The sequence below is a fragment of the Tiliqua scincoides genome, chromosome 5 (assembly GCF_035046505.1).
Source record: "Tiliqua scincoides isolate rTilSci1 chromosome 5, rTilSci1.hap2, whole genome shotgun sequence".
Lineage (NCBI taxonomy): Eukaryota > Metazoa > Chordata > Lepidosauria > Squamata > Scincidae > Tiliqua > Tiliqua scincoides.
In genome coordinates, this window is record NC_089825.1 from 90,715,295 (window position 1) to 90,733,350 (window position 18,056).

The following is an 18,056-nucleotide window of genomic DNA, read 5'->3' on the forward strand; positions in this document are numbered from 1 at the left end:
AAATACAGTTTCTTATTTTATTTACAGGTTTTCTCAAAAACAAGTCCCATTATGTTCAGTTGAATTTATTGCTAAGGAAGTGTGAATATGTTTGCAGCCCTAGTTTTGTTTCTGGCTCACACAGTGCTGCTGGCCAAGGTGCTGACTTTAGACTCTCAGTCCATTCTGCAGTCCATCCACAATTTAATCCTTGTGTCCTTCTAAGGAAGGCCTCTCGCTTGAGTCATAATATAAAGTACCTTCATTCTAAAGAGCATTCAGGGGCAACAAAGGCAGCATGCATCATGAAAACATCCAGCTGCCAGGCACTCCGGCGAGCTCCATCCCCCAAACGCCAAAATATACAAAACAGGTGGGGTGGTTTTCCCCAAGCCCCTCCTGGCCCTGTAAAGTCATGACAAACTTTCCAAAGCTCAGCTCAGAAATGTATGAGCGACAACCCCACCTTTTAACCACGGTTTTCAACTCTGAGACACTTGAAGATGTACGTGATTGCTTACAAAAAGACACCTCAATGTTAACAGAATAATAATACATGAATTTATGATAAGTCAGTTAAAAATTATTGGACCAGATTGATATTAATATGATAAAATTACTCATATTATAAAAGTATGCAACTGATCCTTTCTCAAAATGCAGCCACGAAGAAAGGAACATGAGGACATAAGACGAGCCCAACTGGATCAGGCCAAAGCCCCATCAGTTTCCTGTATCTCAGTGTGGCCCACCAGATCCCATAAGGAGCACATACGGCAACAAGATGCCTGTATGCTGTTGCTACTCCCTTGCATCTGGCATTCAGAGATAGCCTACCTCTAAAAACCAGGAGGCTGTGTATGGCTTATACCCTGTGATGGGCTTTTCCTTCATCAATCTGTCCAAACCCTTCTTAAAGGCATCTACACCAGGTGCCATCACCACATCTCCAAGGAAGGAGAGACGGATGAAATGCACTGAAATGAATCAGGAGAATAGAAAATGCCTCCATCTTAGATGAAGCACATGCTCCACTTCCTCCAACTGGGGCTTAGAGAAGATGTCAATTAGCAATATTAATTTTGCAGATTGGGGGGGGAGGTCTCCTACCTGGCGTGGTGGGTGTGGCTCTTGGTAACTGGGGAGGATCTTGAGTATGACGCTTCCACTGGCATTTTTCAGCACCTCCTGGAGTGCCCGTGGGTCACTGCCTACTTCTTGCCCATTCACTTCCTTGATGATGTCACCCACATGCAGTAGGCCCTGCTGATCAATCATGCCACCATGAAGGATGCGGGCAATCACCAGCTCACCTCGCTCTACCCGGAACGTTACGCCCTGGGGGCAAGAGGAACAAATGAAGCATAGGAGTTGGCACAGGACACCTGAGCGTGAAGGAAAATATATGCTATTTGGTTAGAAAGGTTTAGTTTTACCCAAAAGCATCCCTGGTGCAAGATTATATGAGATTTTAGAATCAGAGTTGTGGCCCTGAATTCTGCTTCCATCTAATTTTGGCAGGAGTTCTAATGCTGTGATGTCCATGTGTTACAGTCTCCAGCACTCCAACTAAATATGTCACTGAGGGCGCAATCCTAGAATTCATATGAACCGACGCAAGTCCCTTGAGCCAGCCTGGGAGTGTCGCAAAACACTTTTGCGCCACTCGTTGGGGAGATAGGCTGGTGCACAAACATGCACAGGCCTCCCCGCGCTGCCACAGACCCTGGGGAGAGGGTGAGTTGCATTGGCTAAGCTCGGCTGATGTAGGGGTTGGGAGGGGCATGGAGGCAGGAGGAGGCGTTCTGGGGCGGGGGGATGGCGGGCGGTGGGCATTCCCAGGGGTGGGCAAGAGGGGAGTTGGTGGCGGGGCCATGATCCGGCAGTTATATCGGAACTTGACTCCGTTCCCAGGCGGCCCAGGGCAGTCCCGGGTTGCTTGGATGTGCACCACCTTGTCAGGTGGCACAGATCTGAGTAGACCCATTGGGGCTGCTGCAGCATGACACATGGGAAGGGGAAAAGTTTCCCCTTGCCTCGGGCTGTGTTGCTTTAGGCCCCAAACTTGTGCTGGATGCAGTGCAGGCCCACTGGCCTGCTTCTAGCACAAATTAAGATTACACCCTGACTTTAATACTCTCAGGTTGAGAAATACGAATCTCACAGGCTCATAATACTCTCCTCAAATACAAGTACGACAACCCCCTCCAAATTCTTCTCTGGCTCAGTTTGGAATCCAAATCAGACAGAATTCCACTGTCTACCACTACTCTCACCTACCAACCAGGTCGTCCAGATCCCTTCCTCACCACCCCACTCTTACTTGGCTGCTTCTCTAAACAAATTTGGAATGGCTCAGAAATAAGGAGGGACATTTCCTAATTTGGGAAGGGAAAATATAGCAGGTTGATTTCTGACCCACTCTGATTCAAGGCAGGTGAGCTTGCCAGGGCCAGCCCATCCATGATGCAAATGATACAGCCTCATACAGCAGCGGGGAAGAAGCAGAATAAGGGTGCCCTTCATCCCGAATACACTGCTACCGCCCTCCAGCCTGCTGTAGATGGAGCCACACTGATCTGCCTCATGCCCTCACCTCACCCCTTCTGTGCATTGTCCCTTTAGGTTTAAAGGGCCACACAAGGAAGTGCGGAGTAGGGAAACAGATCACTGTTGCCCACGCCCAAAATCCCACATGGGCATAATGACATGTGTCACTCAGCTAACTCGTCGCACTTAAAAGGACCATGTGAGAAAGGAATGAGGTGGGGTTGTGACTTGGATCACTGCTGCTCACACTTTTTTCAGGCAGCAGTGATCTACTGCCCCCCTCCCCCCAAAAAAAACTAACAAAAAAGCAGCCACTTACGTTGTTCCTTCAAATGCAACAGGAAGTGAGACAAAATGCTGGGAATTCCCAGCATGACCCTCACTTACTGTTTCATAGAAAAGGATCTCATGGAAAAAAGCAAGGTGAGTTGCTGCTTTTATGTTTGTTGCTGAGTTGGGGAGTTGGCACTGTCATCTCTGGTGGCATCATGCAGCAGGTCTGGCTGGACCACCAATGAAGCTTGCCCTTCACTAAATTCCAGCTAGAGACCAACAAATGTTCAAACTGATGTCAAAGATCCTCAGTCCTCACCCCAAACATAATGTAGCCCAAGTGCATGTAACTAACCTTACTTATATTCTTCTCCTGGTACCTTTATCTCTCTCTCCCTTCTGCTGTCTCCCCACACTGGGAAATGTTTAGATTGTAAACATTCCTTAAGGCAAAGACCTTTCTTTTATGAGCAGTGTCCTTAAAACAGAGTCAAGCCTACCACAACCAGGGACAGTTCACTCACCAGGTGCTCCCCAGCAGTCTTACGAATCCCCACCATGCGCACCGCATCAGGAGGTACCGGTTGGTTGTTGAACATGGGGTCCAGGACCGGACTGGGTGGTGGAGTCTCGTAGCTCTTGGAGGCCACAGAATCATGAGTTTCCAAGAGGGACTGAGAAGTGATGCAGCAGGAAGAAGAGGGTGAATGGAGGAAGGTGAGATGATGAAGCAGAAAAAGAGACATTGGTCAGCTGACACCAAAGATCAATAAAACAGCAGGCATAAGTCTCTCCTAGGTGCAGCAAAACCTATCCAAATTGAGTCCCCTGGAATCTCACTTGATCTCCATTAGCAATTTCCCCCTCGCCCCATTCATGTTCAAAATAATGTATCCCAGTTAGCTCAATAGAAGGCCCTTCTTCTCCGATTCTACACACTAGATTCCAAATAAATTTCTAAAAAGATCCACTCAATGTGGCTAAGACCGCTGTGACACCTTAAGTCCCCTGGGTCTGTCATGAAATGGAGCCGTACAAGATCAATCCCAGAAAGCGGTGCACATAATACTGCATGGGACATACCAGAATCTATTTATTCCACTTTTTAAAAAAGAACCTAACCCTTCCTGTAGCCACTGTTACCCTGCACATGTCCGATCTTGTCTGATCTCGGAAGCTAAGCAGGGTCAGGCCTTTTTAGTACTTGGATGGGAGACCGCCTGAGAATACTGGGTGCTGTAGGCTTATACCATAGTCTTCCGAGACTGAAGGTTGCCAACCAACCCTTCCTACAAAGAGCCTAAGGTAATGCACATGGTTCTGTCCACCCCTGATCATCACAACAACCCTGTGAGGTAGGTTATACCAAGAGATAGTGTCCGACTGAAAATCACCCAATGAGCTTTAAGGTTGAATGGGGATTTGAATCCAGGTCTCCCTGGTCTAAGACCAACATACTTAACTATAAAACTTATGCATCTGTCTTCTAGACAGATCCCTGGTATATACTGGATCCTAGCCTAGCACATTGGGTCAATTCTGTAGCAGAAGCCAGTGCAGCCAAAGTAGATCTCCTCTCCAGTGATTTCCTAGTTACGTGTAATATAGATGAGATTCTGTCCAGCAAGTTCACACACACACCCCACATTGCCAAATAATCATCACATATAGTGAGTGTTGAATGATTGGGGGGGTCGGGGGTCATAGCCACACATCAAAATCATTCCAAAGGTCTTTCAATTTTGCTTCTGAAATGTGATAAGGTTTATAAAACAACCCTAAAGTTATAAGACAAGGGATTTAGAAATAAACCTGTGGGGCATTATCATCAGGCTCCTTAAAGTTCCCAGAACGGCCTGATACACTCTGATCATATTCTGCCCAATTCCCTCCATTCTCAAGGGCAAAAAGTTAATGTTCTTCTCCGTAGCAAGTTTTGCTGATGGACAGATTTTGCTGGACTTACAGCCAGATGTACAGCTACCCCAGTACTAAAATTCCTGGTTGCATGTCGGTTTAAGAAACTTTTCTTTGCCATTTGCCCCTCTTTACCCCTCTTGGTTCCTATGCTGCTCTTTGAGCATGCCCAGTTCAAACATTCAAAGCAACACAGGAATTATTTCTCAATCCTTCAACCCTAAATCCAACAGCATCTATAACAGGGAAACAAACCAAATCAGAAGACTGTACATTCAATTAAAAACTTGGTAATTTATTTTAAAAGTTACTTCTTTTGGAACATTTTTATCCCACTTTTCCCCTTTTAAAGGCCCAAGGCAGTCAAAATTCCAACCCGCCTGACCTTCCCCTCTCCCCCTCCCCCCCAAAATTCATTTCAGTTCAGACACACATGTCCTCACCACGGGCTTTTTGCATCCCCCAGATCGCTGGGCAACAGGGCAAAGCAAGGTAATTAAAGCACATCCATATCAAACCGACTACAAAGCAAATATCTGGTCAATTGATATTTTCTAAAGCAGATGATATCAAGACCAAGAACTAGAGAACCATGGCAAAGTATGCTGCTTGCAGGAAATTGCTAGACAGACTAAACAACAGCAGCATGACTGATAGCCCACCCCAATTCAAATCCTTAGGGTGAGCTATACATACACGTGCCCATTACATCTATGGTCTAAATGCAAATTATGCCAGCCTCTTTGCTAAAGCTAAGTGGGTCTGTAGGAGCCACCAAGGATCCCCTCCCAAGTAAACTGGCTTGACTTCCATCATGGAAGAGAAGGGGGATAAAAATATATGAGATAATAAGCAAATGGCATTAGCCGGATGTCTCAAGTCACTCTATAAGACTTGCTGTTGTTTCCTATGCTGAACAGGGCAAATCCCACCATTACTGCAGGAGTTTGAACACAACCCTTCTGGCTGGTATAAAGTAGTCAAATCATGGCTGTTCCCCCAACACCACTACCAGGAAGTATCTTTGGTGTTCAATCTAGTGCCACCCACACACCTCAAACCTGTTTGCATTGGACTCCCACTAACAACACCTGTGAAACCTGAACCCATATGAATCACTTTTCTTGACACACGCACACCTGAAATGTGGCCCAGACTTCCCACTCAACATGGCATAACCCACCCTCACACACCCCCCCCTGCAAAATCTGGAAGTGTCTCCTTTCCTCTTTGCCCTCAGCCCCCAGCCCACTCTCAAGGGAGCCCTTCTCCTACCTGGAAGTGAGGCTCTTGAAGGATGCGAGCCAATTCAGCAGCTGTGCTGTCTTGCTGAGCAATGCAAGTGATGTCTTTGAGGATCTCCTGGACCAGCTCCAAGTTGTTGTCCCTCACGGCTTCCAGCTTTGTCTCTTCCAGCCGCTCATGAGCCTGCGGGAGTGAAGGAGGGAGGATTAGAGGTCCACATAAACAAACAACTCCCCTCCCACTCAACCCTTTGTCCCTCCAACACTGGCTCACGGTAGTTAGGAGGGGTGCTGGAGGCCTTCAGATAAGGAAGGGACCTGAGATGCCTCCATGGATTCCCTAAGAATGATGTGCTCCAAGCTTTAAAAAGAAAAAAAAAAAAAACCCAAGTGTGTGTGTGTGTGTGTGTGTGTGTGTGAGGCTTACAGACATTTCTAAAATAAGACAGCATCACCCAGTGCGTGCCTGCCAGGCTAGGAGAGATTCATCAGTTCTTTTTGCAGCCAAAAGAAAAAGAAAAAAGATAGGGTGTGTTGAAAATAGCATAAAGGATGAGAACTATTACATCCACAACCCACTTGCTCAGAGATGCCTGGCAAACAGCATTCTTGAACAGATCACAGCCTCCCCTGACCGTCTAAGGAGCAAAAGCCAGACGTCATAAATATCTCTGCTGCAAGAGGAATGAATGAGCTGCTCTGGATGAGCCCCAAGGAGGGCTGCCCAAAGGGAAGCAGACACAAAAGAGGCTAAAAATAAGAGACTCTCAAGCAGAGGCTTAGCATTACCCGCTAAATTCTGTAAGGGGGGGGGGAATGCTTGGTTTGAGTCAGATCTCAGTTCAGGGATCTGTTTTCATTACCAGGTCCAGCACTGAAAGATGTCAAAAGTAGAATTTGCATGGGTAGCCACAGCCAAGGAAGGGCAGTGTCTGAGACCTCTGAGTGCTATTTTACAGGAACACACAAGAACAGAGATGATATCTACCTCTTGAATGGTTGGGTCCCTTCATCTAGAAAACATGGGCTGGGATATGAAGCAGATCCAGTTAGACCATTGGTCTATCTAGTCCAGGACTGTCTCCTTTGCCTGATAAAATGAGCTCTTAATATCTAAAAGGAAGACAGCTGGAGCTCAAGACTGCCAGGAAGTCACGCCTCTGACCCAGATGCCATCCTCTTGATTCCCGACATTTACAGGGTAAATAGCTGTTACTTATTCTGGCACAGAGCTGAACACACACACTTGCATACAATTCCCAAAAATTCCCTGCAAAATCCTACTTAGCAAATTCTGATTGCCAGGATTTAAATATTTCCTTGCTGCATTTCTATCCTGCCCTTCATCCAAAAAGCTCAGATGGGCACACATAGTTCTCTCTCACATGTGACCTTTGTAACAAGCCCCAAGATGTACAATCTGATAACACACTTCCCTGGGAGCAAGAGAAGTTAATGGGGCCTGCTTCTGAGTAGACATGCCTAGAATTGTGCCACTAGACAGAGTGTGCACGACTGGTTCCAAATCACCCAGTGGCCAAGTGAGGATTTGAACCCAGGTCTTGCAGGTCATAGTTTGATACTCTAACTACTAGACCACACTGCCTTTCCCAAGTAGCTGAATGCTCACGACTATCCGACAGCTGCATTTGACACCCAATAATGTATGATTGCCTTGTCCAATGTGTCAGTAGATCTATGCCTGTATTTGCTAGTTGACATGTTGGCTAACGTGCATGACAAAACAGTCTGGACAGGCAATACGCACATTGTTTTGAAAACTTCCTACCGTTACACATTAACTTGGCCAACATGGAACCCACTTTGCATTAAATATTATTCTGGGGCATGTTCTAAGACACATTCAGGTCATCATTGGACTTCTCCAACATACACTGAGAATTCAGAGTAGAAAACACCCAATATTCCTTGTAATTAGTAGTGATAGATGATCATTCTTGGAAATTTGGTCTCCATCATTAATCACTAATTAATTAAAGAAGCCCAACAAGTTTCCACAGAATCCTGAGTTCTCCAGTTGGCTATTCATACACTGATGGTTTGCACATTCATAAAAATATTGTGTATTATTTTTTATCCTACACCCCCCTCCATTTCCTTAAGCCATTTCTGCCCAATGTTGCATATACGCAACAGGGACTAAATGCGTACACCTGTGGGCTGGGCAGAAATAGGTTAATCTTTTTCTGGATTTGTAGTTTTCATTGTCATTATTATTTTTATTACTCATCAGTAAAGGGGAGAAGGGGAAAGACAACATTTGACAGCAATTGATGGTTGGCAGGCAACCATCAATATCTAATATGTGATAAGAGTTTAGGAGTGGATATCTATGGTATTTATTTTTTATTCACACCGTATGCTATAGAGAGCATACAATACACATTAATACTTCCCCATTTTAGACAGTTGGGCATCTTTTGAAATTTCACATTTGAAGCCCACCAAAATGAAAGCTATCGAGAGAGATCAATAAGTCTAAAGCATTCAAATCAAAGTGAAGTTTTCCATTCAGGTTGTGTATGCGCAACCTCCTGATTTTAGAAATGGGCTATGTCAGAAGGCCAGATGCAAGGGAGGGCACCAGGATGAGGTCTCTTGTTATCTGGTGTGCTCCCTGGGGCATTTGGTGGGCCGCTGTGAGATACAGGAAGCTGGAATAGATGGGCCTATGGCCTGATCCAGTGGGGCTGTTCTTACGTTCTTATGTTCTTATTCAAAATGTCAAATACCAAGGTTGACTTTTGCATTAAAAATGATAGATCTGAAATATCTGCACATTGGACATCTTCTGGAGCAAAAGAAAGGCACTCTGCACATGCTTAGATGCAATTTGCATGTCCCTGGGGTGTGTTCTAAGATGAAAAAATAAATGCCAGAACTATGTCTTCCTGAACTCTGGCTGAAGTTGAGCAATTTCCTAGAAGCTGGCATACACCTGAAGTGGACACATATTGATGTTCATGAGGCTGGCAAACGCCAGCCAAAGATATGCCAGCAACTAAGGCGGTACACCAAAAGCAGTCCTCCTCCACTGATGGCGTGCCAGCTACCTCTGCCTCTTGTCCTCCCACTCTTGCCTGGATATGAAAAGAGAGCAGGAGAAAAGAGTGCTGGATAGAATCTCAGAGACACCCTCGTCCACCAGTTTACTGTCCTCCACACTTACTCTATGTTCCCTTTCTCTTTTCAAATCCAGGGAGCTGAAGGAGGACAACTAGTGGAGACAGGTGTGTGGAAGGAGGCAATGCTGCCCATCTGCCACCTGAAGCAAATGCCTCAGTAGGCCTCACTGATGGCCAACCCTGAGGTTGGTAAAAGACCATCAAAGGAAATACAAGTATTGTGCTTTTGTAGAGTAGCCAGGCCATGGAGAGACTCTGGCTGCAATCCTAACCACACTTTCCTGAGAGTAAGCCCCACTGAACAAAATAGGACTTATTTCTAAGTAGACCTGGTTAGGATTGTGCCCTTTCTCTCTCTAAAAAAAAAGAGGTTTGCTGGGAAGGCTCAGATCTGCCTGGATATTGTAGTTATGGAGAGATGAGAACAATTGCATCATAGGCATAGGGTGAGAATCAACACAGGAATGAAGATTTTAGGAGGAAAATTAGGAGGCTTCTTTAACTATACCAACACTTCACTAATGGAGCCAGCTGGCAGGAGAGACTGTAAAAATCTCCAACGTTGAAGGTCTTCCAAGATCTGTCAGGTGCTCCTTAAGCAAAGACCATCCCCTCTGGGACATGATCTTGGACTGGATAACCAATTAGAACCCTTACAACTATTTGGCTCTAAGTACACGACACATGCCTGGAAGCGATCTCTTTTTTTTAATCAGTGCTTCACATATTCCAGACTGGAACCTGGCATGGAGAACAGATATGGCATCTCAGCTATGGTAAGCTTCACTTTGCTCAAACAGAGTCCTGGAAGACGTGGCCAAAACTGCTCATCAGCACCAACACATTGGACCATTTCAGTTCGAGAGACTGGAAAAGTGTGCATGTAGGTAGATACTTTGCTTGTGCATGCACAAACTGGTAGAGAGGACAAATATACAGTAGAACAACTCCTTCTAAGTGAAGGCCAAAGAGTGAAAGGAAGCACAGAGTATGTTGTTAACTATTAGCTATTTGGCAAATGCATTAGGGGACGAAATTAAGGAGGAGGAAGGGATGCAGCAGGAATGGGTGGAGCTGAAGATGCAGGTTCTGTTCGGCTACTGTCCGCTTACTCCACTACCCCATTTAACTGTACCTTAGCCAATGATCTTACTATTGGACTCTCCATGAGGCCACGGAGAAAGATGAGGTCCAGATCTCCTGCTCCCATGGAGTTGGGGAGATCACTGAGGTTGTCCAGGACCTGTTGCATGGCTGTGTAGAGAAAGAAGGACAATGCTGTTATTCTAAGTTTTTTAATTGGAAAAATATGAACACACACCCCTATCTATCCAATACAGCAGTGCTTCCCAACCTTCAGTGTCCTGTGATGCCCCCATGTGTTGCAAGTACAACGCACAGCTCCCAGAAGTGACTGGCAATGACATCATTGCCAGTTAGTTTCTAGTTCGTAGACAGTGAGAGACACTACAAATGGAAGTAAGAGGCTCAGAGCAGGAAAGCAGGCAGAAGTTCAGCCCATGCTGTTTGTAGTGTCCCATTTGGTCTCACAGCCGGCCAATTGGCGGCCCGCAACGCCCCAGGGAGTGCCTTGTGACACCCCAGGGTGTTGCAACACGCAGTTTGGGAACCTCTACAATACAGGAAAAGGGAAAAAAAACACATATTAAAAAGCTATAGTGTAAAAGGATCAGACAGACAGATATCGTTAAAGGGGTTAAGTGGGGTACAGGAGAAAGGGAATAGGGAAATGCAACAGCAGAGGAATCCAGGGAACATGCAGCCACAGCTCAGAGACTGAATAAATATTGCCATGTAGACATGAAGATGTCAGAGGTGTCCTGTTGATGACAGGCAATTTGCTCCCCCCCCCCCCCAGCACAAAGAACCAACAGACTGGTTATTTGGGGTTCCAATGAAGTAAGAAACATGGGAGTTCCAATATAGCAAAATGTGCCTTTTGGCCACCAAAACAACATTGTGATATGTATCAAAAGATCAAAGTTGTAAAAGTCGGGTTCCTGATTCCTAAAAGGTCAACACTGATGGCCAAATGACCTGTTATTTTAAGCACAGTCATTGACCCTTTGTTATTTTGTTATTTTTCTAAATAGCAGCCACCAGGGGGACAAGGTACAGACATTGTACAGACGAGAAGCATAGTTGGAAGAAGAAGAGATTTTACCCTTTGCCCTGCTGGATTCTTCCTCCATGACTGCTATTTGCTCTGGGGGAAAAGTTGCCATTGGTGCTAAGATCTATGCAATTTCTTAGAACCCTTCACTTGTGGAAAACCGCAAGAATCGAACCAACTGCAACATTGCTTAATGCTCGCCATGTAAATACATTTGGAGAGCCTGTTACATGCAACACACGGCATTACATTAATCAACATGTTACATTAATCACATCCAAAGAAGACAAACTCTGAGGCTAGGTCTACACATGGAGCAGAATGAGCTGGGAATGACGTTGTCTTGAGCAGGGTAGGATGGACTGTGCAAGGGCCGATTGCATTTTTTAATGCTCCCCATATTAAAAAAAAAAAAATCACTCACACACTTGCAAACTCCCAGGTAGGTAGACAAACTCTGGTAGAAACTAGACAAACTAGGTAGAAACAAGCAGAACAAGGAGTTGCCTGTGCGAGATTCTATCTTCTGATGTTCTTACCATTTATATAGCACTTTTCAAGTGTGCAAAGGGTTTCACATGCATTACCTGGATGTGCTTGTGAACCAGACAAGACAGGTGAGAATCTTGCAACTCCAAGAGAGAGGCAGAAAATGCAGGAAGGGAAAACAGGCAAACTCACAAGGAAGCAGGAGCTGCAGGCTGCCTTGTTCTCCCACCTCCCAATACATAGGGACAATTAGCTGTCAAAGGAGAGATAAGAGCAGCAGAGATAAACAGCTGAATTCTCTGCAATTTTCTGTGTCATGCCTGTGGCCAAGGTCTCAAACATTCCTCCCAGAATTACCAACTCTAGCATCCTCGGAAGACTCCCTGCCTGTTTCATTGACTCACTGACAGAGAGCAAAATCTTTGTTCTGCGTTAATGACGCTGACCGCTAAGAATGAGCCACAGATGTCTGGGCCTCACTGTCACAGCCAACTGGGGCACACAGACGTTGCTTGTTTGTGTTCCTAAGTGCACACGTGGACCAAGCACAATGCCCATAATCTGGTTCTGCCTCACCCCTTGCAATGCGGGATCTGGAAAAGGGGAGATGTCAATCTGAGTTGGTTATGCAAAAGACTGGTTAGATTGCAAGGCTCTCATCAATTCAGCTGGTAAATGGATCCACCACAGCTTTTAAGATGAATTTAAACATTCCCCCATTTAACTGGTGGGTCTGAAATTGAAGGATCCCTACCCCCCACTGAACACTCTATGGAAACATGCCAGCTCCTTCTCCCCTCTGCTCAAGGTTACTGGGGAGGGGGGCTTAAAGATACATTTTCCTCCCTTCATTTCTAAGTGGCAAGTTTTGGAAATGCTTGCCATTATAATTTCTCCCCGTTTTCTGGACTTATTACCTGGTCTTTGTTTCCAAAGTGGAACCCATGTATCAGTAATCCTCCATGGCGCTCTCTCTCTCTCTCTCTCTCTCTCTCTCTCTCTCTCTCTCTCTCTGTGGGGGGGGGGCTTTCTGCCATTTCACTCAACTTTCAGTTCCTTCAATTCATGTATATTTTTTTGCCTGCATGCCCCCCACTAAGGCATGAGGCAAGCATTGGATTAAAACTGGGCACATTTATTGATATCAATGCCAATCAACAGGCTATGTATACTGTATGTATACCCATGTATACCCTGCAGCAAGTTCTATCTCTGGTCACTCCTCTCCCCCCACCTTTTGTGTAGTCACATACCCTAGGAGGTCAGAATGCAACTGTCTATTCCCTGTTTGATCATCCCACCCTGACTCAAAGCTGTTGATTGGCTGCTCCAATTCACATTATGACAGTGGTTCCCAAACTGTGAGTTATTTCTCCCTTGGGAGCCATGGAAACTAGCCAGGGAGCCATGGAATCCTTTCTTTAAAAAAACCATGCCGCCCTATAAAATGTGTATAGGATTGTAGCTGCGGGAGCCGTAGCCAATGGCTCAGTAGGTCAAGGGAACTGCTAGTTAAAGTTTGGGAACCAGTGCTCTATGACAACCCATGAGGGGAAAGGGTTGAGGAGGTTGAATAGCAATGTCTTCCCCAAGCCAGAGAGTCCTTTAAGGATGACTGCAATCCAAGCATGAGGAGTCACAAGCCAGCACAACCTCTTGAGATTTGTTCTGTTTACTCCAAGGACACTTGCTTACCTCAGGATGCATATCAAATCCCTATTCCGATTACTTGTCCCACACGACACCTGGCAGATGTGACCAACCTGGCTAACAGCACCACATCCTTAGAATGGTCCAAGGTAGGTGAAATACTTACCCATCCCTGTTGGTGCGGAGGCTGAATGGGGCCTCTGCGGGCTGGCACACGTCCCTGTGCAGGCCCAGCCGACTCCGACAGAGGTGCAAACATGCTTTACGGCCCGTTTGTGAACCTCCCAGGCCGGCTCAAGGAACTTATACAACTGTGGGCGCTATCCAAACTGTACCCAGAGCCAGCTCAAGTACAGAATCCTACAAGAAAGCAGTCTTGGCATGACTGTCTACACCAGGAGTGTCAAACTTGTTTCATACAGAGGGCCGAATAGCATACATGATGCCTGCTGAGGGCCGGAAGTAATGTCATTAGGCAGGAAGTGATGTCATTAAATAGGTCATAACAAAAAATAAGCACTTAGGAACTCAACTGCAAATGACAGAAGAGAAACTACTCAAATCTTGATCATATTTCAAGATATGGGAGAGCCCAATTTTCATGTGGTCTGCCCTTGCAGCAATAACTCCTTAGCACTGCTCAGCAGATGAGAGCCCGAGGGCCAGATAAAAAGCTTCAGCAGGCAAGATCCGGCCCCCGGGCCTTATGTTTGACACCCCTGGTCTACACTGTCATATCAAAGTTTATTATATGCCATATTATATCAATCGGTGGAACACTACACAAAAAGACTCAAGACAGAGAAGATTCAATGAAACACTGCACAAAAAGACTCAAGGCACTGAGAAGATTCTTGAGAAGATTCAAATAAGCTTAAGAAATGGAACACTGGCATATGGTAAATGGCATATCCCCCAATTCCATAATAAATTTCATAATTTCATTTTACAACACCAGTCCTGCCTTTCCAGTCAACTGTGGCATAAGGTGGCTTGCAAGAATTGAAATCAACATGTTGTTATTGGCAACCTTCAGTCTCGAAAGACTATGGTATCGCGCTCTGAAAGGTGGTTCTGGAACAGCATCTAGTGTGGCTGAAAAGGCTGATTCGGGAGTGACAGTCCCTTCCACACCAGGAGCAAGTGCAGTCTGTCCCTGGTCTGTCTCCCTGGCTATGGGCCTTCCTTCTTTGCCTCCTTGACTCAGTCTGTTGGTCAAGTGTCTCTTCAAACTGGGAAAGGCCATGCTGCACAGCCTGCCTCCAAGCGGGCCGCTCAGAGGCCAGGGTTTCCCACCTGTTGAGGTCCACTCCTAAGGCCTTCAGATCCCTCTTGCAGATCAACAAATCTTGAAATCAACAAATGCTGAAAATACTCCTAGTCAAACTGGAATTCAGAAGGAATGGGGTGTAGAACAGAACTTTTCCAAAGAACAAGGAACAAAATGGAAGAAATAGACTGCACGCATTTCAGGGTGCACTGGTGTAGCATTAAAGCCATGCACCTACAGGTAATCAATTACAAAGAGCACTCTTTTTTGATCAGTAGAGAGCCTCTGAGAGAAACAAAGCAACACTGAGATAAAACAGAAGAGATCATAGTACAGTATATATGCTTCAGAGGCTTGAGAACTGCATGATTTAAGAAGCATTTAAATTCTGAAGTTTATCCTATGTGGCTCTTACATTTTGCAAGTTTGGCCACCCCTGGCATATCTCAAAAATCACATCTGAGCTTGCTTGACAGATGACGCAGATTTTGGTCTTTCACAGGCTGGACCTCTGCAAAGGTTAGCATTTTGCTAGATGCAGGATGTTCCGAAGCGAATCAGAATAGAAACTTTTAAATCCCTCCCCCTACCTGCAAGGTTTCCCTTCGTGGGAGAGGACAAATCATAGACACTAAAAGCCATCACTTTTACTGTCTACCCTACCCCCCATAAAGAGTTTAAAGGTACAGAATAGAAACATCCAAACAAATGCTAATTATCCATTTTTATTTTTTTTTGAAAGAAGTTTTGAGCAACCAGCCTCTGCTCTGGGGCAAAGTTGTGGGAGCAAAGAAATCAGGTAGGTTCCAGGTGGTAGCAAGATAACATCTTGTGTTTTCTAACCTCAAGGCTAAACTGCATTTTACAAAGAGCACATTCCTGGCCATTGCATCCTAATGCAGTGTTTTTCAACCTTGGGGTCAGGACTACAATGGGATTGCAAAGCCACAGTTGTGGGGTCCTGGCAACTTACAAGAACGAAACAGGTTGAAGACCACTGAACACCAGGTAAGGGGGAGGCATCTGGTGCAGCCCTTAAGGTACCAGGAGATGGTGTCCATTCCTGCTCAGGTTCTTAGCAGTTGTGCTAAATGAGCTTTCACTAGTGCCAGGCTTCAGGGTAACTTCTGCTCTCTCTAAGAATATTTGCCTACAGTAAACAGTGCTGAGACAGCATAACACAGGTGGAGAGTCGGCAGCGTTGAGGGCAGGGAGTGGGCAGACAGGGTCCCGAGAAGGGGTTGACAGTGGGCCCCCAGCTTCATACTTTCTTTACTTATTGGGGTTGTGGCATGAAAAAGGTTGAAGACCACTGTCCTAGTGTGTTCCTCAGTGGCGATCATGGGCAGACTGATCCACTTTGGGATGGCGACAGAGGAGAGGGGATTTAACACTTTTCTTTACCATGACCCCAGTCTATTTGTCCTGGGAAAGAAGCTGCTTTTGACACCCACTAATGAAAGCAGTTCAGTATAGGGCAGGGGTGCCCAAACCCCGGCCCTGGGGCCACTTGTGGCCCTCGAGGCCTCTCAATGCGGCCCTCAGGGAGCCCCCAGTCTCCAATGAGCCTCTGGCCCTCCAGAGATTTGTTGGAGCCCGCACTGGCCCGAAGCAACTGCTCTCAGCATGAGGGCGACTGTTTGACCACTCGCGTGAGCTGTGGGATGAGGGCTCCCTTCACTGCTTGTTGTTTCACATCTGTGACACAGTAGCAGCAGCAAAGGAAAGGCCAGCCTTGCTTTGTGCAAGGCCTTTTATAGGCCTTGAGCTATTGTAAGACCTTCATTCATTCATATAAGTTCATTTTTAATATATTCATTTATGTAAACGTATGTAAATTTATTCAAATTTTAAATGTAAATTAATTCTTTTTTTCCCTTGGTCCCTGACACAGTGTCAGAGAGACGATGTGGCCCTCCTGCCAAAAACTTTGGACACCCCTGGTATAGGGGACCAGAGGTACAAAGTCTCATTTCATTGTAGTCAAACAAGCATGCTACATTATTGTAATGCAAAATACACTAAAGGACCAATCCTATACAACTTTCCAGTACTGATGTAACCACAACACAGCCCTGAAGTAAGGGGACAAATGTTCCTTTACTTGAAAGAGGCTTCTGTGATCGTCCCCTCACTGTACAGTGCAACAGCACATGGCTTAGTGACATGACTGCATAAACGCTGGAAAACTGGATGGGATTGGGCCCTAAGTTAGAAACTGAAAGGAACAAGTTAGAAAAGTCTATGCATGGAGTTAGAACGCCAGACCAACATGAAAGTCTCCAATATTTAAGCCCTTCATGGTCATGTCAGTACATTGGCAATTTCCCCTTCCTTCTCCTGCCCCTGCCCCCAAAAATCTGTTCCAGATGGTTGGGGACCTTTCTGGAGCAGACTTTTGGAGATGCAGGGGTGGGGGCTGGAGAGGGGAAGAGGAATGGCCAAAAACCACACCCTCCCCCTCTTGATTGAGCAGGAGAGTGTGCTCACACAAGGGGCTTGGATGCAACCCATTACAACAAAGGGAACAGTGGACGGAATGCTCAAAACTTTTTCAATTGACGTCCGGCCCGTTCATGAGGCCAACTGAAGTGGTGACCCGAGGCAGCGAATTGGGCAGGGGGTGCCAACCTTTGTCCACCTATTTGCTTCCACAGCTCCTTTTTCTACTCCCTGAATTGGGAAAAAGAGGAGAACAAAGAGGAAAAGGAAGTGTAGAGGGGTGGAGAGCGCTGAGTTACAACATCAGGGAATGGGAGGAGCAGAGGACGGCACATCATCAGGAGGGTAGCATCTGGCATGCTACCTCAGCCATCAGGTATACCTGCGTACAATTACTATTTGTGAGGTTTCTTGGGAGTGAGATGGGGGCCATCCATCTGTAATCCATGTAAGCCTTCCAAGATCTGACAAAGGGAAATGGGAACACTTACTTGCGCATTAAGCCAGGAAAGAATTCACTGCACTGTCCCAGCAAGCCAAAAATCCCCACTGAGATGTCAGGGGGCACATTTTGAAAGATCAGCCTCAAAATTACAGATTTCCCCAAAGCCCAGAATGTACATTTTCCCCCCTACCGAGAGGCCATAAATGACCACATCGTTATTCTCCCTTTCCTTCCCAAGAAGGAAGTCATGCTGTCAGAACTGGTTTTTCATGAAACTAGGTTGAGGAGGTTTCAAATCTGCAGTGGGGACACACCCTAAACAAGAGGCTGCATCCCCATCTTCCATTTTGGCTAAAAGATTTAAAGACACCAGCAGTACAATTGTATTCATGCATACAGAGAATTGCCACTATGGACATGCAGAGGGTTGTAGCCTAAAAAACTGCTGTCCAAAGAGACAGAACAGGAAGATGCATAGCTGCAAAACAGCAGGCGATAAACTTGTGATCTTCCATTT

The 18,056-nt window shown here is 45.9% G+C and overlaps 1 protein-coding gene and 1 pseudogene across 2 annotated transcripts in view; one reads left to right on the top strand and one right to left on the bottom strand.

The window, feature by feature from the left end:
- Window positions 1–18,056, bottom strand: part of MPP2 (MAGUK p55 scaffold protein 2) — a 34,940-nt gene that overhangs the window by 15,330 nt on the left and 1,554 nt on the right. Inside the window, exons 2-5 of one of the 2 annotated variants that reach the window (XM_066627960.1) lie at window positions 10,245–10,363; window positions 5,995–6,147; window positions 3,327–3,476; window positions 1,090–1,317 (exon numbers count right to left, since the gene is read on the bottom strand). In XM_066627960.1, the coding sequence (XP_066484057.1) occupies window positions 1,090–1,317; window positions 3,327–3,476; window positions 5,995–6,147; window positions 10,245–10,363 (650 nt within the window). Of the gene's footprint in view, window positions 1–1,089; window positions 1,318–3,326; window positions 3,477–5,994; window positions 6,148–10,244; window positions 10,364–18,056 lie in introns of those variants that run through there. The other variant, XM_066627961.1, reaches the window with a different exon arrangement.
- On the top strand, window positions 3,928–4,047 carry LOC136654454 (5S ribosomal RNA; annotated as a pseudogene).